Here is a 20681-nt window from a genome sequence, read left to right on the forward strand (position 1 = left end):
ATGATACCACATTTTGCTCAGGGCACATAGATACCATAGTTAGCCATTAATAAGGCTTATGAGGCGAGCCCCTGTCTCGTGGACAGGAAGCCTGGCAAATTCGAATTATTCTTTACATGCGCTCCCCTACCTAAGCAGATCCGCCGTTCCTGATCCTGCGCTTGAAGTTGACGTTTCCTCCGATGTGTGTGGGTCGCTACTGTCGCTCCTCCCAAACCTCAAAGGTTAGCTCCCACGTCTTTTGTGTACAGAATAAGCCTGCTCCCAACTCGACACACTCGATGCCTTTAGAAACTGTCAAGCCGAACCACTTTGCGACGAACTCTATCTCCTCGTTAGCAAATCGGCCTACCTTAATATCGGCATCAGCCAGAAGGCTTGAAAAGACCTCGCGGAGCTTGTATACATCCCATCCTGGGTGGACTTTGTACTCCCAGGAGGGTGTGATGTCTCTGTTGCACATTGCTGCCCGACGACGACGGTTGTCGTTGCTATCCCACCCCCTCCTAGAAAACGAGGAAGATAAAGAGGAGGAACTCGTCCAAGAGTCTGGGTGCCGTCCCCCTTTCCTCTTACGCTCCGCGTCGTAGAGGATGCGGTCCATTCGTACTTTTCTCTCTGGACTTCGACGATGGTGTGGGGAAGGATATTCATGTCCTGGTGGGATCGCGTGATCATGGCAACAAGCTTATAAGGGTCCCTTGTTGCGTCGATTTCGGCCTGGGAGACGCGGAGGGGGGTTTGCCACGGATTTGGGGGTAAGTGGGTTCCGGTAGGGCTTGGGGAGGAGCTAGTGGGCGTCCCAGTATGTTGCGAGTTCGGGGGAGGTCAGGGTCGGCATGCGGGATTCGTAGTCTGGGCGGGCGCGGAGGAGGTTGAGGGATTCGAGGTTGGTGGCGTGGATTGGGCCCGAGGTTGACGTGTATGTTGTTACGCCTCGAGGGGGGATAGGTTGAGGACGGGTATTGTGGGGAGGGTATTGTTGAGATTGGGGGTTTCGTATAATGGAATGGATGTGGTAGTCTGGAGAGAATGTTAGTTACCTGCTGGGGTTATGTTTCTTACCTTGACTGGATGGTTTAGACATAGACTGTAGTCTGTATTGACGACTTGGATGAGTTCAGACTAATTAAAACAGCAAAGCGCAGATTGATAGATATAGGATCATACTCTCTTGATTTTGTCTGTGAAAGGTTCTCGGGTAGCCCGCTTCGGCTTGGTTGTTGCTTCTCCTTGCACACACTTTCAGGCTTTCATTGCCTTCAGCAGGTCAAAGAGCCTTGTTATCCAATACTCGGAGACAATGAGCTACAATGTATTTGATCAAAGAGACAGACTTTTGAAACGATGTGGGCTTATTGTTCAAGTCACGGTAGCTCTTGTTTGGGCACTATGTTCACGAATCGTTCAATTACTATTCTTCGAAGCTGATTACCTTATTGTCAACGAACTGTCAATCGGTCCCATAATACCACCGACTGCGGAATCGCGACAGGACATACGTTCCCCAGTTTTCTCTAACTCTGCTCTCATACGATTTTCTTTTGGTTAAAGGGAATAAGGGAAACAGGATCGGTTTGCCGTATGATTAGCTTTTCTTCCTCATCCATGTGCATATATATGTACTAAGGCCGTTTCGCAGTTGACGGAATAGTTCGATCTGTACTGTTCTCTTACTTTAGACCTGGACTGCATGGAGTTGAGGCACTTCTCGCTCTGCGAATGCTAGCTGCTCAACTGGGAACCCCTTACTTGAATATGACATGGGGCTGATGATCCCATACTAGACTCGACCTTCGCGCCAAGTCCTCGTCTCGCAATCATAAAAGCGATCTCTTAACCTTATCGCCATGTCCGGATAGCAAATCCCAAGACGAGACGTTGACGTCGACCCATCCCCGGCACTAACCATCCGGTTTAGGCAAGGCGAGCGAACGCTGCTATCCGTAGTGCTACTGTTGACGAAAGATAGACCCGCCCGAAGCCCCTAGATTCATAGACGTAATTAACCTTAATAGCGCAACCATTCTATTTTGCAACCAACTAGCGCCCTAGTTGCAAGGGTCTAGGTGGGGGGCGCTTGCTGACGATGAAAATGGTATCCGCAACTGGCTTGAATTTGCTCTTTGGGAATGGGGACCAGAGAGCCGGGCTCACCTCAGCGCTCAGGCATCGACCCATTCCCGGGTCTTCCTTATTGATGTTCAGTGATGTCCACACTCAGGTAAGTGCTTGAGTCTTTGAAAATTGCTGTTGATCGACGTGCCGCTTCCCGAGGCTTGACTCACGATATTATGTGGTGAACTCACTCGCCCGAGTCGTCAACTTTTGCTCAAGAGAATGACGTACTCATCATGTACCTGGTGATAGCTGTGAAATCAACTCCTTCAACAACCTAATACTAGGTTGCATATTCTTCCTAATCGTACGTGAGTACTCCGTGCAACTCTCGACGCTCAGTGGTCGAAGAGTTCCGAGTGCAACTTTGCGCCCACGTGTGACATCGGGGAAGATCCACCACATCCCGCAGTTCGCCTCCCTTGAGATTGGATGCGCAGCAATCAAGTGCCGCGCTGAGAGCCAAAATTCTTAAACTATCCCGGTATGCCGCATAGGTCTCCGAACCAGGGGGCGGCTTTACCAAGACCTAAGCGACCTTGACAGATGCAACTTCACTAGGAGCAAATTTGTAGAGCGATGGCGTCCCCCCCGGGTATGTGACGAACAAGGGGGAAAGGAGGATTTATGTGATTCCGTGATGAAGAGTTTGGCGAGGACTGGCAAGTCCAGGTCTGGACATTATCGGTATTAGCGAAGGGCCCCGGACAACGCTAGACTAGGGGGGGAGTGCAAGGAGTCAAGGCTCAGAAAGCGAGGCGAATGGGAAAGCCGCCTCGAGTCGGGTTGTGGATGTGCGGGCTACTGCGTTCCTAGCATCGTGGGTTTCTCTCTCTTTTTCTTCGGGCAGGTCTCAACGATATGTCTGGTCCTTTTCTTGACTTTCAGTCCACCCTTCCGAGTCAGCACCGTCAGGTGCCCACTATATAGCCCGGGGGAAGCGAGATCAGGGGAGAGGGGGGGAACAACCACGCCCCAGTGCGAGTCATTGCCCGTTCGAGCGAGAATCGTAGGCGCGTTTTCCCATGCGTTGAAACTCAATGTGACCTTATCCCTGTTTGCGTTGCTTGTCAGAAGAGCGAGCGAAAGAGAGAAAGCGATAGAGTGGGTTGAGGGTAAGTGAGGAAGCGAGGAGTATCTCGAGGTTAAACATGGCCTGTATTCCTCTTTTTCTCTGCCCCTCCCAGTCTCTCTGGAGTCTTTCCCTTCTTTTCGTTTTCTCTTCCCACCCCCGGCTCGGTGCACTCCGCCAAAGTCACCAGGAAAAGCTTCTCAGGCCAGAACGACGCGATCTCGCCTTTTCGACATCCCGACGACGACGGAGGATACTCTCCCCACATGCAGTACACCAAGATGCCTATCGTGCCACAGGCTTCGGCGTATCTTATTGCCAACTCGGTGGTGGCTTTCGTGACGGTGTTGGTGGTTGCGTTGCGGGTCGTCTCGCGTGTGCTGGCGGGGTCTAGGCTGGGATGGGATGACTACTTCACGCTATTGGCTGTTCCTCAGGGAATCGCTTTGTTGGTGATACAAGGACTTTGTAAGCATCCTCCCTAATTGCTCCATGAAGGCTCAAAGATGGGTTGGCTGGAGGATGTGTTGCTAAAACTTGGTTGTAGGGACATCTGCTGGTCTTGGATATGAGCTCTCGCAGGTCGAGGCGAACTGGACATTTTTGGACTCTGTGAGTTTCCCGATGAATTCGAGCTCACTCGCTATGAGATCTGGGGAATACTCGAGTCTTACTTGTTGCTAATCATGACGGCAAACCGTAGCTTTTCCTCCCTTCCGACACAATCTTTGGCTTCGTCAGCCTGACCACCAAGCTTAGCGTTCTCTTCTTCTACCTCCGCGTCTTCACGAGCCCGCCCATGCGCCTGGCGACCAAGATGACATTCCTCATCGTCATACTCTGGGGCGTCGGCAACATCCTCCAGACCCTGTTGGTCTGCCACATCAGCAACGGCAAATGGCACGCAACGAATAAGGACATTTGCCGCGAGCATGAGGCAAGCATCCTCTCGACGGGGCTGTTCAACTGCATCACCAATACCGTTATCATGTTGGTGCCGCTGTACACGATTTGGAGCTTGAAGAAGGTCAGCGTGTCGACGCGATGGGGACTCAGTGGTGTGTTTTTGTTGAATCTCATGTGAGTTATGGCCCCCCTCCACCGAGGTTGGCCGATCAATAAGACCTCGGTATGAACGAACGAGCGTCGTTGTCTAACATTCTCCAATCTAGTGCCATCATCGCTTCCATCGTCAGGCTCCGCATTATGATCGACGTCTACAGCCTAGAACAAGTCGTCCGCAATATGCCCGTCGCAACCTTCCTCACGGTCCTCGAAACGAATCTCACGATCCTCTGCAACTCGCTCCCGATGCTCCTCCCTCTCTGGGCCTTTTGGAAGCACCGCCGTTTTGAGACGGACGAGTACGTCTCGCGGCTGGGTGGCAACAGCCAGTCGTGCAAGCACGAGCACCTGGTGGAGGACCTGACCAACGGCATCCCGCTCGAGACGATGTACGGCAAGAACGACGTGCACTTTACGACAACGGTCATTGGGAGAGGGGAGTTGAGGAGACGGTCGAACGGGACGGATGAGGATGATATCTCTGAGACGGAGTCGACGCAGAGGTTGCCGCGGAATGCGCAGGCGATTACGATTGAGACGAAGTGGTCGATTGTGGAGGAGACGACCAAGGATGATGGGAGGGCTTGAGTGATATCCCCTTTGTGACGCTTTTTGTACTTAATATGAAATGATAATGAAATAATTCCCCTATGAGCGTTGACTCGAGGTTCAAACACACTCTCATGTTTGGTCCATTGGTGGTCTGATGAGCTGTTGTGCGAACTCAAGCATTTTCATGACGGGCTACATCGCTGTAGCGGCGGGCAGCAGCAAACGCGACGGAGTTGGGGCCAAGGGAGCAATATGCTAATCGAGAGTCCCTCTCGGAAGATTTGTAGACAAGAATTTCAACAACATCGTGAATGACCGATTGAGGTCAAAACTATTGCTACCCTCCCTTCCCATTGTTCCATCTGCCTTCTGGAAGCTCTTTCAGATGAACCAAGAGTCTGCGATCGTCGATAGCAAGTGCAGGGATATTCCTAGGACACGGTCTGGGATGTCATCAGTTCTTTCGAGATCGCCGACGATCCTCGGGAGTACAGGCGCTGATTTATTCGCTAAAGTTTTCCCCAAAGTTTCACTTGAGGAAACAAGGTCTGTGCTAGACTTGTTCTAACTGATGTTGCAGTATGCGACCTACCCGACATGTCCTACAGCGCACTCCAAAGACTGAGACTCATGATAGTGAGGCTGGCAGTGCTTTTGAAGTCTAAATACGCTACCAGAGGTGCATAAGTAGACTCTGAATTTACACCAGTGCACATGGCCTTTTCCACGCCGCTATTTACGTTCTCACATTGCATGAGACTTCTACTTACGCCTCTCTTACTAGGATAGTTGAAATTGGGTGCCGTCATAGCCGTCTACCATGTCAAAGTAGTCGATGCCGTCCGATCTTTGCGGAGACCGTAGATCTCTATCTAAGGTAAGTTTTCATTTGCAAGACACACGGCCTTTCAATCCGAAAAAGCTTGTTGGGTCGGATCGACAAAGCTTGTGGCTTTGGAGGCGATGGGTGCCACCATTTACAATGCCGAGTAGATTCGAGTAGTCTCGAACGTATGTTCCTGAGAACTATGTCCCCAAATTGCCTGAAAGCATGCACTGAAGAACTGAACGCGAAAAGAGTACACTCAGGTCAGCAGGGCGGTGTGGAAGTGGTAGGGATGGTAATTGGGGGCAACCAACATTTGAAGTTGTTCCCCATATTGCGAGCGGCTGCCCACCGGCTCATTCCACCAGACCAATTTCAGCGTTAACCATTGCCGGACGATGATCTAGGATACTGAGTTTGGGGTTTCTATCATAGAGCATGCCCTTGATATTCACTATTTGGAAGAAGTAAAGCATAGAGTAGGAACGTCTGCTTTGAAAAACTACTTAAACATGAACATTAGTCGTCTTTGTACTAGTTACTGCGAAACAAGTATGTACACGAATAATTCAGAAGCTTTGTACAAATATGCCTCGGATCTGCAAGAGTTGCCTAAAAGCTAAAGCTTCAAGCAATAGGATGGCTTAAGGGAACAACCAACAGCCAATTAGTAGACAGGCATCTTGAAGGCATCAAAAGTGTACATCCAGCTGTCAATAGAAGCCTGATCATAGACACAATCAAATGAAGCCCCGTCGTTGGACCATAGAGGCCGCATAGGCCAGCGGCAGAGCGTGTCGATGCCGACACCCGTGTTGTTCAATGTGGCTGGGGCGACATCCTTCTCAACCCACTCGATCACAGTCTGCAGCGTCGTCTGAGGCCATCCGCCACCAGGCTGGTTGGAGTTGGCACCGCAGTGGGCGCCGCCAGGAACAAGGTACAGCCTGTAAAACTCGTCCATGGCTGCACCGCTCTCGTTGAAGCCCTGTCCGGGGAACATGATGCTCCTCACAGACTCGTAGTAGTGTACTGACGAGGCGGCGGGGATAGAATCATCCTGCTCGCCGTGGATGTGGAGGATCTTGCCACCGGCGGACTGGATCCCGCTGAGGTCCGGGTGCGTTGTCTGCAGCGAGTCGGCGTACTTGTTCATGCCGTAGAGCATCCAGTCGCGGAGGGTGTCGGCGGTGACATTGGCAAGGGTACCAAGGTCGCTGGTGTCGCGGAGCTGGAGGTATCGTGCGACCCATTCGCCGCCGAGGCCGGAGATGCTCAGGCCCCAGGTCTGTGTTGCCTCGTCAAAGGAGGCCGTCGCGTCGGAGAAGGCTGAACCGGGCTGGTAGTTGAGGTAGACACGCTTGCCCGTGGAGTCGTGGAGGCCGTCGTAATAGTCCTTGACCAAGGTCGCGGCCTCGGTGGTGACGGTGCCATTCTGGGCTGGGCTTGCCGGGGTCGGGAAGCCGGGGCCGGTGCTGGCGGCTTTGGCGGGGCAGGAGTAGGCTTGTCCGATGGTGATGTTGAAGTCAAATGTGTTCTTGCAGAGGTCGGAGCGTGCGATGACGCCGTCGGTCTTGCCGTCGAGGGGATCGCAGGCGGCAATGGTCATGTTGAGGATCTTTTCGAGTTCGCAGCTAGGAGGGAAGTAGTTTCGGGTTTGCTCCATGACGTTGGCCGTCAGATGGTTGACCTGCTGCTGCCCGTCTTTGGTGATTGTCAGTATCACACAAAATGGAGACAAGGTTGGGAATATTGCTTACATCGGAAAGCAGGCGCACCAATGGCAAGACCGTCAAACTGGTCAGCGAATCGCTGTGCCTGACTCCATCCCTCACGGCCTCCCTCGGAGCAGCCTTGGTAGTAGGAGTAGATCTTCTGGTCGGCGGCAACGCTGTAAAACTTCTTGGTGAACTCCTTGCCGAGCGTGGCCAGCTCATTGTGTGCCTGATATCCAAACATGTATACGGACTGCCAGTTGACAGTGCCATTGGCCGCGAGGAAAACAGCGTCCCATTGCGTGTTGAAGTCCCCAAAGCCACCATCGGTGATGCCAGAAACAGCACCAACGATGATACCCGTGGGGATATACTGGCTTCCAGAGTTGATGGCCAGGCCACCGCCGCCAGTCGAGACGTATCGGTTCTGGAAGGCGTCTGGAGAGGGCACCCAGTATGTTACGTGGACCTTGTCGCCGGTGAGGCCGTCATGGGAGTAGGCGAAAGTGACATTGCAGTACTCGATGGTGGCCGAGGGATACCACTCAGAGGAGACGGAGGCGTTGCTGACCACCGAGCTCACGACGGAGGACGCGTCGATGGTAATGCCGGGGATGAAGCCGCTCGCGGGGAGAGCTTCTTGCGCGTGGGCAGTCGTACAGACGTCGGCGAGGGTTGCGGCGTTGACGAAAGCTGGAGCGACTGCGGCCGCGAGGGCCCAGATAGGGGAAGGCATGTTGACGAGCGTTCTAGGTGAGCAATAGACTCTCTCTCTCTCTCTCTTTTACCCACAACGAGAAACAAAACTGAGCATGCCCGTGACTTCGACTATATGTCGGGTCTCGTATGGGGAAGTGTTCTTCATCATATATGACCAGTGTTTGTTAGATGGGCCCCCTTTTGTCCCCTCTGCTGTACGGAACAGCCGAGCTTCCCTTCCATCTGCCCGGAGCTGCCATAGTGGTTCGCTCCTAGAATCTCGTCAGTTTGAGCGTCGGTCGAAACGGCAGTACGACGCTGGACTCGTGCGAAAAAGACGAAAAGGCCGCTCTGGTAGGGAGGCGAAGCCGGAGTGCCGTGGAGCAAAAGCGAGCCGGCGATCGCCCGGCTTTTATTCCTCTCGGTCTTGCCCCACAGTGGAGCAAGACCGGAGGCGTGGAGGAGGGTGATGTGAACGTGTGGCACGGCGCAAGTGCCGCTTTAGCGGCGTTCGGATCACCCCCATCGCCACTTTGGGATTGGAGCCACGGCACCAGCCTCTCGGCAGCTAGGCTATGGTGGACGATGACATTGCTGAAGCTAGAAGGTCTCATGAGGGTGATCATGGATGTTTCTAAAGGGGAGGTGGTATCCTGACAATTCTTTGATTCATCATCAGGAGGGCGAAGCTCACGGCAAGCCTGATCTCCGAGCGAGGCAGTTTTGGCTCGGCCGAAATCTCGGCGTGTTTCACGCGTAAGTTGATTCGTACACTACTCATGGTCACAAACACAAGCACCGAAATCTGGGGAGTAGCTTAGGCGAATGCCGAAAACCGCCGAAAACCTAGAATCAACCTCACAAACACGTTTCTGTTGGATCGTTGACCGATCTTAGCATATGGAGACGCTGTCAAATAAACTCAGATCTGGCTATGGAGCTGTCCGGGGGGGCATGTGGGATGCCGAAGGTGGATGCTACTCAGATCCAACGCGGGACACGCATGCAAGTCTAAAAGTTCCTTGTTCATGTTTATTCCTTTGAGCCAGTAAATACAGACTTGCCAAGAAGGGCAAATGGGAATCTCATTCGTTATCGTTGTAGTGCTACATAGACTTTGCACACCTCATACATGGTACGTTTTGCGATACCATTCCCGATATCTGATCCGTAATGTACTCCTGACTAGAGCTGACCGTTCCCTCAGCGTCCCTCCTCAAAAATGATACATTTCTCCGGTACGTGGTTGTTCCATCCTCATTCTTGATCACGTATAACTCGTGATCTATTGGTGCCGCAAACATTCTATTCTCTTCAGGTGGGAAAGAGAACTTCGCGAGCGCGACCGGGTCCTTTTCGATTGTGCCGTCGATTAATGATATCCCATGTTCAACCTCGATGCTTCGCCGGCCGATCCTGTACAAGGTGCCAACGTCTGTGAACCCTTCTTTCGGTGCGGCGAGCTCAACCATGAAATCCAAAGCTTCCAGCCTCAATTTCAGGTCTCGACATTTATTGGATACGAAAGACATTGGTGACAGGAAACCGCTCTCGAATGTGAAGCTGGCGTGCGGACGGTTGTCGGGATACGTCTTCCTCAGATGTGAAGCTCGCCTTGCCAGCTCTATCGTTCTGCGAAAACCCTCGACATGCTTGTCGAATCTCGTTTCTTTCTTGCCACCAATCGTATCTATCTGTATCTTGGCCATCTCAAATCTCATCAACATGCTGCAAATTGCAACCTTTGCCGCCGACTCTGACTGTGGTAACGAGTTGTCAAACTCGGTGAGCTTTTCGTGGAACTGGCCTAACCGCGTCTCGAGATCCTGCCGATCGAAGGCTGTTGGTTCGCCAGATACAAATCGGATAGCGTGGATCATCAAGTCGTCAATCGCGCTCTGTGCTTCCCCCCAAACTCTCGATCTTGTCTGGTATTGGAACTTCGAATCCTAACAGGCCCGGCACCGCAGCATCCGCGGATGGTTTTATCCCCAGGAAGAAGGAGGCAAAGCTCAATCGCCGGAATATCGGCATCAGATAGTCGTGTGCCCACGAAGAGCAACCCACCCGGTTGAGGATCATGATGCCGTGCTTGCAGTGCCGGAGCGCGGCCTCGACGTCGCCCTGGAGGTACTCGATGCAGATGAAGAGGATACACACCAGCAACACGAGCTGCTCGTCCTGCGCGGATTTGATTCTCTGGATGGCCGCGCTGTAGTGACTCAACGCAAAGTCATTACCGGGCTTCTGTCTTGTGACGCGGGCGCCGTCGTGGAAATCCTCGTACAGGGAGCTGATGGCCAAGACGGCATGACGCACGGCGGGCTCAAAGTGGCTAAACTGTACAACCAGGTGCGTCCAAAAGTACGTGTCCATCGGACCCGACAAGACAGGCCCGACCATGTGAGAAAAGAACTGGAAGGCTCTGCCCTCACGCTGGTCGTGAGCGGTCAGCTGCTGAGGCCGATACCATGATAGGCCGTGTTCGAGCGTCGGCTCGTAGCCGGCGCACTGCCGGCCACTCGATGTGCATCGCATGCATTTGGGCTTGGTCTCGTCGCACTTGACCTTTCGAGCCCTAGTTGGTTATCATCCCAGAGTCAGCCAAGGCCTCCTAACCAAGAATTTTCCTCTTTGCCATTTGAGGGATAATGAAAGATAAAGGTTCGGAAGGATCTGATTCCAGCAAGCCACTGAGGGGAAAAGGCAAAACCCACTTGCATGTCCGGCATCCCGTCTTCACCTTGGGACTACCCTTCCGGGGCGGCATGTTGTGGTAGTAGTATGCGAGACGGCGATGAGCTCCAGCGTTCGATTATCCCGTAGTTATCTGCCGTTCCCGTTGATTGTTGTCCTTTGACAAAGTGGGGCAAAGTCCGAAGGTATGTTTTAATAGCGTCGCTGTCTCACCGACAATCAAACGATGACAGCAGACGAGGGTATGTTTGTGTGAGCCTGTGAGAACGTGTGTGTGCGTGTGTGTTTGGTTGGCAATACGCGGGTACCTTGGCACTAGTTGAGCTCAGATGAACAAGAAATCAGTCAGAACGGGGCCAGAGCGAGGAGAAAGAATAAGGTACGGATAGAGACGGGGATACGGAGTAAAAGGTAAAGGCAAATGGATTAGAGATGAAATGTTGTTTGGGGGCGCTTGGCCTAGGCTTGGCTGAGCTGGCTGGCTGGCTGGATATGTGGAAACAGATAGAAAATCTTGTGCGGCCCCAGTCACGATGGGGAAGAGAGGCAAAAAGAGATCTCTCTCTTATGGGGCTAATGCGAGCCCCCTTCAGCCAGTGAGACGCGTAAGTGTTCGTGTGCAAAAGGGGAAGTTCGGGAATGGGTTGGGATCAGATAGAGAGCTCTGCGGGGACGGGAGACGGCGTCCTTATCCCTGTCGTAACACCGACTAACCCGAACCCGAGGCTTAGCTCAAGGTAAAGGTTGCCAAGCCCGCTTTAAGTTTACCCTACGGATAGTGCCTCCACAGGTCCGGCCACTGCCGGGATGTGGGTATCGGCCCTGCCGCATACCGCGCCGATTTACCAACAAGGCCGCTGTCCGGGGACGGGTGTGGCTCTCTGGATTGCCCGGATAACGGGGACCGGTGGGATGTAGTATCTAGTCAATTTTGACGACACTTCATTTGTTTTTCGGTAATTGTAGTGTTTGGGTAGATGGTACAATCCGCCAATTTCGTCCTCTACTCACGTGATGCTCGTTGCGAAATTACACGCATTTTCTTGGCCCTGACCTAGTACACAAACTTCCTCCATACTTAGAGCAGGCACCTCGCATGTACATGTATCTCATACATCATGAATTCCCTCGTCAAACGAGCGGCAAGACCCGCGGATAATGCTTGACTACAAATGAACATCGGTGTTCCTTCCCACATCAGTCCCAAGACGTTTCCATAGCATTGTCCGGTTTTTGTCCATAGACAATGTGACTATCAATGTCAGCATAAGTAGCTCAAAGCGCAGAAGTCAGAGGTAGAAACTTACATCTTCCAGTAAGCGTGCATTCGCTTATCCTTCAGGTCTTGCTGGACCCTAGAGCACAAATCGAGAACCTCGTCTCTAGACCAACCCATCACGCGGGTGAGCAGCCCAAGAGATAGCCCTTCCAAACCGGAAGTTAAATTGACATATTGCCACCGTCCCAGATCTTTCAAATGGGGTTCCGTTGGCCATGAGTTGAGCGGTAACTTAGAATCCTTCCGAACGATATTGACGAAGCCGGCCTCCTCCAAGTCCCCATAGTTATGCGCCAGGCTTTCCAGCGGTCGGCCAATCTTAATTGCAGCTTCCTGTAACAGGGAGTGCCACCTCCACAAGTTCGAGTCCAGAGGTACCGTGCCATCGTCACATCCCAAGGGCAATTCCAGCCCAGCAACCTCAAGGAAGCCTCCCGGAGTCAAGGCTCTGTGCAGAGAACCAGGCTTGTGGTTAGCATACCTCTTGCAAGTGCTGAGTACCTAAGTAAGATCAAGGGCTCTCCTACTCGTAAATTTGACGAAGCATTTCCTTTCTGTTTGAAAATGCGCCGTCCATGCTCCTGCAGTATATAAAGTCAAAAGGTTGACTCCAAGTCCACGGCTTTTCCAGATCATCAACTTCGAAAACGCAGTTCGGAGGTGTCCTAGACCATCATTCAGCAAACATTGTCAGAGGTGACTACGAGATCCGTCAAGGCTCACCACTCTGGTTGAATCGGGCTCAAGTCTGCGCCAATAACCTATTTGATGTTCATGTTATTATGGGCCTCACAATTCCCAAATCTCAACGATGTTTCTAGTAATCAACAACATACATGGGCAGCGGGAAAGGAATCGGCTGTAAGTCGACTGTTAGTTAATTCCATCATTAATGTTGAGGCTCGAAGGTGACCCACCAAAGTCTATGGCCCATACACCTGTTCCCGTTCCTATATCGAGTACCCGTTTCGCATGTCTATGTGCAGGACACAAGGCCAACTCATCTTCAAGTTGCATAAGCCAGATGCAATGTTGTAGATCTGCCCCTAGTTAGTTATTCACAGTCTCCAAAAACCCTTGCCTGTGGGACCGTGGGTTACAAGGATCGTCAGTTGCTTACCCAAACGCTCGCTCTCTTTCTTCAACACAGAGTCGTACTACATTAGCACAGGTTCCAGACCCAGCCCAGCAAACTCGCGCATATTGTTTCACTCACATTGTCGTTTGGGAAATAGTATTCTGCTCAATGATAAGTAAGGGTCTCCAGAAGGTTTGACTGATGCGACACTTACTTCCGGAGCTCATGGAATGATACGTCCGACCATTCTCGGCTCGACGCGCACGTATACTCGATGTTATAGATACCATTGACGATATTTCTAAAAGCTTAACAATGGGAAAGAACGATCAGTTGATACGTTGCTACTGATACGGAATACGGCCCTCACATCGTCTCCAACATCCGATGAAGCATCGTCCACTGGCTAATCACCCAGTTTGATATTAGCAGAGTCCAATTTGAATGTCATTATATGCCCTGTCACTAAATTTACTGCCTACATTTTGATTGTTCTGCATAGTATCAATATTCTGGGAACTTTCTTCGTTGCCGGTTGGTAATTCTGAGGATTTCTTCCTATGGTCTTTGGCGTCAAGAGAGAGAAAGTGGGGTGTCTGTAATGGAAAGAGTGAAGCCCCCTCAACTAGATACAGGTCCTGGAGGACGCGGCCTCTCTAAATACAAGTTTGTCAAATCCGTTGGTTCGTCTCGCTAAGAAATTGTTGCTGTAGGATTGCGGGGCGACATGGTCCTGAACCAGGTTGTTTTGGGCAAAGGGTTGTCTCCAAGAGGCATCTCATGGGTGAGTTGATCTGTTGGTTGTGGCACGGCTGGATGCTCATTGGTCCGCATCACGAATCGGCTGGGAAGTTTGTTTGTTGGTAGCTTAACTTGGCGGGAACCCCGGACGTCAGCCGTCCGATAATGAACTGCTGACTCCACAGATAGAGTTTGTCCGTTGTAGCCGGAAAGGATGTTGTTATATCCGTTTACAGAGAGCTTGCGGTCCTGCGTCACGCTCCCGTTCTGGGACTGGTAGTGGTGGCTTGATTCTAATGCTAGCACATCAGACCTAGACGAGAAATGATCGTGCCCTCTGGAAATTAAAGACATTGTAAGATGAAGAGTAGCTTGGCGCGGTGAGTCTTGTCATATCTCTCTGTGATGAGTCTGTCACAGTAATTGTTGTCTCAATCTTCAATTGAGGTAGTCCTGGATTAAGAATATCTGGTTAATGGGACTTCCTCATCTACTTGAAAGGCAAGGATTGTAAATGATCTATGCTGCTCACACATGTCTCACAGACGTCGGATCCAAGGGGCGAACTCGTGCGGTCTTATAAAGTTTGCCTATTAGTAGCGGTCGAGGCTTCTGAAATTGGTCAATAAAACTTCGGCTATACGTGTGAAGTAAATGCGAAGAAAGTGTGGGAGTGTTGTGAAAAAACGCGAAAAGTCCCAAGTAAATACGAAGTGACGTAAAGAAAAGTGAAGTACCAAATTGAAAAAATAAATAAAAAAACCAACAATATAAAGTAGGAGAGTAAAGTTGAGCGTCTTGAGCAGCGACTAAAATATTTAAGTGAGGAAGAGATTCAGTGGCTGATATACATGAACGTCATGTGCACTACAAAAATCATTCGAGCTGCTGCTCTCTGATTTAGTTTCCCTTATGTCCTATTGCTTCTGTACGGAGCTAATTCTCTTGAACTTCCTATACCTTATTTTTCAGTGGGTTTTAGGCCTATCTTCAAATTTGTGACTGGTTGAGTTTGACCCAAGCTGCTAATCGGCTTTCTTTGCAAGTTTCCTCTGATCGCCATCAATCTTGAAACATCTGCACAGCGATACGTCAACAGGGCTCTTGCAATGGATGTAGCTGGTCACTTTGTAGCTCGGCAGATCCACCTTCCAAAAAACGATCATCCGGCGAAGGACCTCTGTTTAGGACAAACAGAGCACCGCTGCGTTATGCACGAAAGCCGGAAAGTCTAATTGTAAGGCGCCGCCAGGGATGATGGAGCTACGTGACTCTATAGCTGAGGTGAACGAGGATGATGGTTCAAGCTACGTCTGGTGGTGTGAAAATGGGCTATCGGACATCTGTCCAGAAGAGGTTGCTCAGACCTTTCTGCAGCATCGGGATCTAGTGACTAGGCAAAGGAACATCATCTCCATTAGAGAGGCCACCACTTTTCGTAAGTCTCTAACCATATCATCTCACTTTTCTTTACCCATCTGTTACTTAGGTACAAAAGTAATATCAACTGGGCAGGCTCTACTCCTACTTCTACTACCTCTTCTCTAAAGCCTGGGGAGTGCTCACGTTGCGGAAGTCTTTGCATGATACCATGACCCTGGAAAATTTGCCTGCAATAGCAGTAATAAGACGTTTCAGCGAAATTGGTAAATCTTCAATTAGGACTGTTGAATAGAGGGAAGTGGAGTGTAGTCAGGCAACAGTGAGTGGAATAGACATGGGCAACGAGACGAATGAGAAGTCAATAGAGGCTAGCAAGATAGGAGTAGATTTAAGAGATTGAGGTGCAAAATCTGGTTGATTGGGGGAGCCTTATACCGGGCTGAGACCTGCTCTGGGGACGCACGCTGAGGCGTTGTGACTTCAGCCTGACGAGGCGCCTCAGCTCGACAAGCAGCTTAAGTTGTGGGCGAGAGCTTACGTTTGGCAACTCAAGTAGACGACCCTTGCTGTTTTCGCTCCTCTTCTAATCGCTTCCTAGCAATTTCCCGTCTGTCCTCTTCTCTCTTCACATCATAATGTTTCTGGAAAGCCACGATTCCTTGCAGTAACTTTCGCTCTGTCTCCCACGCCTTGTCATCATTTACATCTGGAACCTCAATCCCGTATTCTTTCGCTGATTTCAGAATAGCGGGTACCTCGTTGACAGGTTTCCAGGTCAGAAAAATGTCCTTGAGCCTTCTCACTGTAGCCCTCTGAGATTCATCCGAAAAGGGATCTGGGTTGTCGTCGTCAAGGAGAGCCTTGGAGATATCTAAAACGAAATAAGAGTGTTGCAGGCGCAGCAGTGCTAGGAAACGATCGAGGTGTCCCATGCGCTTGAAGTATTCGTCTAGGTCCTTGGTTGTCAATTTGTCCTCCAAAAACTTTTCTCGGATGGTCAAGTGGCGAGAAGTGCGGAGGATGTTGCAGTCAACTTCGAGTCTTCCGTAGGCTTCCGCTTTACAAGAATAGGCGATCCAATCCTTGACTTCTTCGTTTTTTCTCTCAATGATTTTGGTGGCATTTTCCTCAAGGAGTCTCTCGTACTTGTCGAGACGCTGGCTGACCGTAGCGTGCTTATTGATCTGCTCCGCTGAAGGTACACGGGGCTCGTAGATTGCGAACTCCATAATGCGAATGTTCAACGTGGAACAGAGTAAAAGTACTGAGTGCTGGCCTTTCTGGGTGCAGCGTTGGAGTAGCGATGGTGTTGATCAAGCAGAAAAGCCTTGCTAAAGGAATCAATGCATACATTTTTATACTAAAATGTGCATCCTACTGTTGCTCTAGAAGAGGTAATTCCTGTCAATAAATACGCTTGGAGATCATCTTTGAACCAAGAAGATCTCAAGACAAACTTTGAAATGTGCAAATGACTGTTCGTCAACAAGGAAGAGCAATTCATGTGTTGAGTTGTCACGTCGTTACAGTTTACTCGTTTGGGTAAACTTCTTTCATTGCTATGATCTGGAGAACTCTGTATCACCACCGGCAACCGGAACATGTCAATGCCCCCCAGGTAGCAAAGCGATTCTGTGTCACAACTCGTGACTTGACGCCTCTTTATACCGCCAATAAGTCTCCTGATCAGTTCACTCTTTGATGCTGGTGTTCGATATGGCCATCTCCTCCTCCAGTGTTTGCACCTTCTTGATGACCCTGGCAGGGTTGCCCACCGCCACCGAATGAGGCGGTAAGCTCTTTGTCACAATAGAGCCAGCACCAACAGTCGTGCCCGATCCAATGGTGACGCCAGCCAGGATGATTGTACCGCCACCGATCCAGCAATCGTCTTCAATGGTCACCGGCAGACCATATTCCTCGCATTTCATTCGGGAAAGAATGCTAGTGTCGTGGGCCGCACTATAGATGCTCACATTGGGGCCGATTTGAACACGGTCGCCAATGGTGACGAGGCTGACGTCCAGAATGGTCAGGCTGCACATATTTGTCAGAACACACTCTTTTTTCTTCATGGCCTTCATGCGATCAAGTGGGTCAGACGTACTTGAAGTTGGCGAAAGACTTAGAGCCAAAGATGATGTTGCAGCCGTAGTCGACCGACAAAGGGGCCTCGATGAATGACTGCTCGCCAAATTTGCCCAGAAGCTGCTGTAGAATCTCCTTCTTCTTCTTGCCCACATCCTGGAGGGCGTGCTGGCGGTGGTCGATCTCGTTGAAGTCGCGCGCGAGGCAGCGGGCTCGGTGGCGGCCTTGGTTGAGAATCGGGTCGAGGGGGTCGTACATCATGCCCGAGACCATGCGCTCGTAGTTCTCGCAAGACGGCTTGTTCTCGATAGAGCTTACGAGCTCGAGAATCTTTGGGTCTTTTTCCTTCTTGGCGTTCATTGTGACGATGTTGTGGGGGTTGGATTTGGGAAGTATTGATGTAGAAGGGAGTGGCTGAAAAAGTCAAGTGGAAAGCAGGAGACTGCTCGTCGAGACTCGGAAGCCTGCCTTGAAGACTGTTGTGTGGGAGGAAACTGTGGACGAAGATCACACTTCGCGGTGCCGAAGAAGGAGGAAGGCCCTAGTATTCTTGCCTTCTCATGAAGTCCACTGATTAAGGAAGGAGGTCTGGCGCGAGGGATGGGCCTCAGGTACTACTGAAGAGTAAATTGATTTCGACATCACCAAGACATTCATCGATGTACTAACTGAAGGCTTCGGAGAGGCAGCGGCCTGGGCCCCAGGGCCAGCGCATTTGTTGGAAAAGAATCAGTAGGGTTCTATTGAGAAAGTCACAAGGCTAGGTCGAAAGTAGAACCGTGTTGCAGACCATCTTTCAGAGAAGCACAAGGCACAAGTCAACTTGATATGTAGATCATCAACTCATATTCATAAGCTATCCTAATTCTTGAAACCTGTGTAGTGTGGGCCCCAGCCGAATAATGCGCCTCGCGAACAAGAAAATGCCATCTCAAACGCAAAAATGAAGCAATATCGCAACATCAGCCACTTGTAACATGCTTCCTCCTGCTTGCCAAACGCTGCCTAGTACTCTGCAATCTCTCCTCATCCATAGCAGACCGCCATGTGCAGTCGCCCACAAACTCACACATTCGACACTTGTACGCCTCCTCAATCTGCACGCCCCGCGGCTGTCGATCCGCTCGCCACCACTCCATCGTGTTACCCAAGTAGAGGTTCAGCGCCCGATCATCCATGGGGAAGACCTGGCTATCAATGAGCGAACCGTCTCCACGGTACCTGTACTCCACAGCGAGAAGCCGACCCACGGAGTCGGCGCCGTGGGGAAAGGTTTGGCGCAACTCTGATACGAGAAGGGGGAGCAATTCCCTCAATGTCCTATACTTGATGAAGTCCGGCGCCGATGTACTACGGTTTGCTTCATCAGCTTCAGTATTGAACGTTGTTGTAGTGGGAGACGGCGGGATGTAGTCCCCGTCAGGCGAGGAATCCATGTCAAAGAACAATTCGTCGTGCAGGCTGCCAATCTGGGCAATGAACGAGTCGGAGAACGGCTCATCCGGGTCCAGACCGTACCGCCGGAAGATGCGAAGGTAGTCCAGCTTGTCCGCTGCCATTTCTGACAGGAAACGCTGGTACAGGAAGAGCTGCACCTTCGCCAGCCGCAGTAATGCGGGGCTGTTGGGCGCCTTCATGGACCCTCGCGTCTTCACATCCGTGAGGTAGATCTGGGGTATGTTCGCCTGCTTCTTTGAAGGGAAGTAGTCGGTGATGCTGGATTGGTTCTGCTCAGACTCCTGGCTCAGCTGCTCCATGAACTCCGGGTCCGGATTCTCGTAGCTCAGACCGTCGATGACGCCATTGACCAGATTGCCGTCGGCGAACCCCCATACTTCAAGCTCACGGGTCATACCGGTCTCACGGAGTGTTCGAAGTCCCTGAATGAGGTTCCACATTCGAAGACCAAAGCCGTCTTCTTTACTCGCGATCTCGACGCGGACTGTTGTGTGTACTTCGTCTTCAAGGTCTTGGTGTACCTTTGTCCCCTGCTTCATCGCCGCTGTCCGGGTCTTCCGACCATAGGGTAGGCGGGTGAGGGTATAGAAGTATTGTAGCTCGCACCAGGCGCCCGAGGTCAAGTCGGTGACGGTGAATGGCTTCCGGGGATACGATCGGAATCGTACAAGCGGTGATCGGGTATCATTCTCGGGATCAGGGGTGGCTTTATCGTTCGGCTTTGGTGATGATGGGGTAGCGTTGTTATTCGAAAGGGCCCTGCTCACTAAGCGCTTTCACGTCAGTCAGTTTCAGTAGAATTTTGTCTCGCAAGGTAACACTCACAATCCGGGTAGGCGACGGAGTGGCCAGGTGACGCCGGGGGAAGATCTGCCTGCTTCTTATCGTCGGCAAAGGTCGCCTTTGAGCGACTCCGGCTAGATTGTACAGGGCCCTTGGCTGTGCCAGTCGTGCGATAGGAGAGAAGCTCGGCGGGAGCATCGTCTAGGCGGAATTCTTCTTCGGCGACGGTGTCAATCCCAAAGTCTGAAGCGATCGAGGGAGCGGCGGGGTGTGATGAAGTAGAGGTGGGGGCGGGGTTGTCGGTAATGAGCTGGCTCAGCAACGTCTCGTCCTCCAAAGAAAGATCGTAGCCATATTCGTCGTCTGAATCAAGTGAAATGGAGGAAGACATTGCAAAGGGAGGCGAGAGTCATGTCGGGTTTGCGAGGGGGGAGAGGACCCTCGTTGACGGCGTCACGACTCGGTGGGAGGGATCGCCGCTAAATGGGAGAGCGCGTCAGGAACATGGCAGGGTGTCGCGAAGTCCAGTGACTTTCAGGCAGCCGAGCCCCACACGGTGTTCCAAAGATGACCAATGAAGAGCAAGAAAATACCAATTGCGGTGGTTGATTACATCAGCAGAGCAATGTCTCACTCATGAAAGACTCAGCTCACATGCAAGAGAAACAACACTTCGATTGAGGGAGATGTTTTCAGGACTTCACTTAGGAACATCGCAAGATACCGTGCTGAGGGTACACATTATTCTTCTCATCTGTCATCAATGGAAATTAGAAATCGTAACTTTTTTGTTGAGACTGCTCAGTCTCAACTTCCGTACCAAGAGTCTATCCTCTGGCGGCGTCTTCAGACGTCATTTCGGAGTCGGTTACAGTTAAAGGCCCAGCTCACTCTCTCATGTCATAACCATGAGTCTCATTCTTCTCCAAGCATGTCTTCGTTAGCCATGACACGTTCTCTCATGCCAGTATCCTCACTCCCAATCAACACAATAGCCTCTCTCTCATAGCCACGTTCGGCCATCCGATACAGGTACATCATAAAGCCTCCTCAATCGCCAGGGCCCGAAGTGCAAGCAAGCGCTGGGGAATGTTGCCAGTTCTCGAAGACTGGACTCAAGCATGTCG

General features: G+C 51.3%; 6 protein-coding genes across 6 annotated transcripts; 1 reads left to right on the plus strand and 5 right to left on the minus strand.

Annotated features, from left to right (window-relative positions):
• Positions 1 to 3456: 3456 nt before the first annotated feature.
• N0V96_007073 (uncharacterized protein) lies at positions 3457 to 4843 on the plus strand (the record flags this gene model as incomplete). The annotated part of the gene is made up of 4 exons (XM_053196189.2): positions 3457 to 3658; positions 3738 to 3802; positions 3894 to 4270; positions 4363 to 4843. 4 exons carry the CDS (start codon positions 3457 to 3459, stop codon positions 4841 to 4843), a joined length of 1125 nt encoding a protein of 374 aa, XP_053046308.2.
• Positions 4844 to 6300: 1457 nt separating this feature from the next.
• N0V96_007074 (uncharacterized protein) lies at positions 6301 to 8084 on the minus strand (the record flags this gene model as incomplete). Its single annotated transcript, XM_053196190.2, has 2 exons — positions 6301 to 7337; positions 7394 to 8084. The coding sequence occupies 2 exons, from the start codon at positions 8082 to 8084 to the stop codon at positions 6301 to 6303; spliced, it is 1728 nt and encodes a 575-aa protein (XP_053046309.2).
• A 1230-nt stretch (positions 8085 to 9314) lies between these two features.
• N0V96_007075 (uncharacterized protein) lies at positions 9315 to 10817 on the minus strand (the record flags this gene model as incomplete). Its single annotated transcript, XM_065757910.1, has 4 exons — positions 9315 to 9332; positions 9394 to 9945; positions 10115 to 10625; positions 10765 to 10817. 4 exons carry the CDS (start codon positions 10815 to 10817, stop codon positions 9315 to 9317), a joined length of 1134 nt encoding a protein of 377 aa, XP_065613433.1.
• A 4956-nt stretch (positions 10818 to 15773) lies between these two features.
• N0V96_007076 (uncharacterized protein) lies at positions 15774 to 16454 on the minus strand (the record flags this gene model as incomplete). Its single annotated transcript, XM_065757911.1, has 1 exon — positions 15774 to 16454. The coding sequence occupies one exon, from the start codon at positions 16452 to 16454 to the stop codon at positions 15774 to 15776; it is 681 nt and encodes a 226-aa protein (XP_065613434.1).
• A 462-nt stretch (positions 16455 to 16916) lies between these two features.
• N0V96_007077 (uncharacterized protein) lies at positions 16917 to 17673 on the minus strand (the record flags this gene model as incomplete). Its single annotated transcript, XM_053196192.2, has 2 exons — positions 16917 to 17262; positions 17333 to 17673. 2 exons carry the CDS (start codon positions 17671 to 17673, stop codon positions 16917 to 16919), a joined length of 687 nt encoding a protein of 228 aa, XP_053046311.2.
• A 602-nt stretch (positions 17674 to 18275) lies between these two features.
• Positions 18276 to 19945, minus strand: N0V96_007078 (uncharacterized protein; the record flags this gene model as incomplete). The annotated part of the gene is made up of 2 exons (XM_053196193.2): positions 18276 to 19537; positions 19597 to 19945. The coding sequence occupies 2 exons, from the start codon at positions 19943 to 19945 to the stop codon at positions 18276 to 18278; spliced, it is 1611 nt and encodes a 536-aa protein (XP_053046312.2).
• Between the last annotated feature and the right edge of the window lie 736 nt (positions 19946 to 20681).

The sequence above is a fragment of the Colletotrichum fioriniae genome, assembly GCF_027942845.1.
Source record: "Colletotrichum fioriniae strain IMI 355084 chromosome Unknown scaffold_8, whole genome shotgun sequence".
NCBI lineage: Eukaryota > Fungi > Ascomycota > Sordariomycetes > Glomerellales > Glomerellaceae > Colletotrichum > Colletotrichum fioriniae.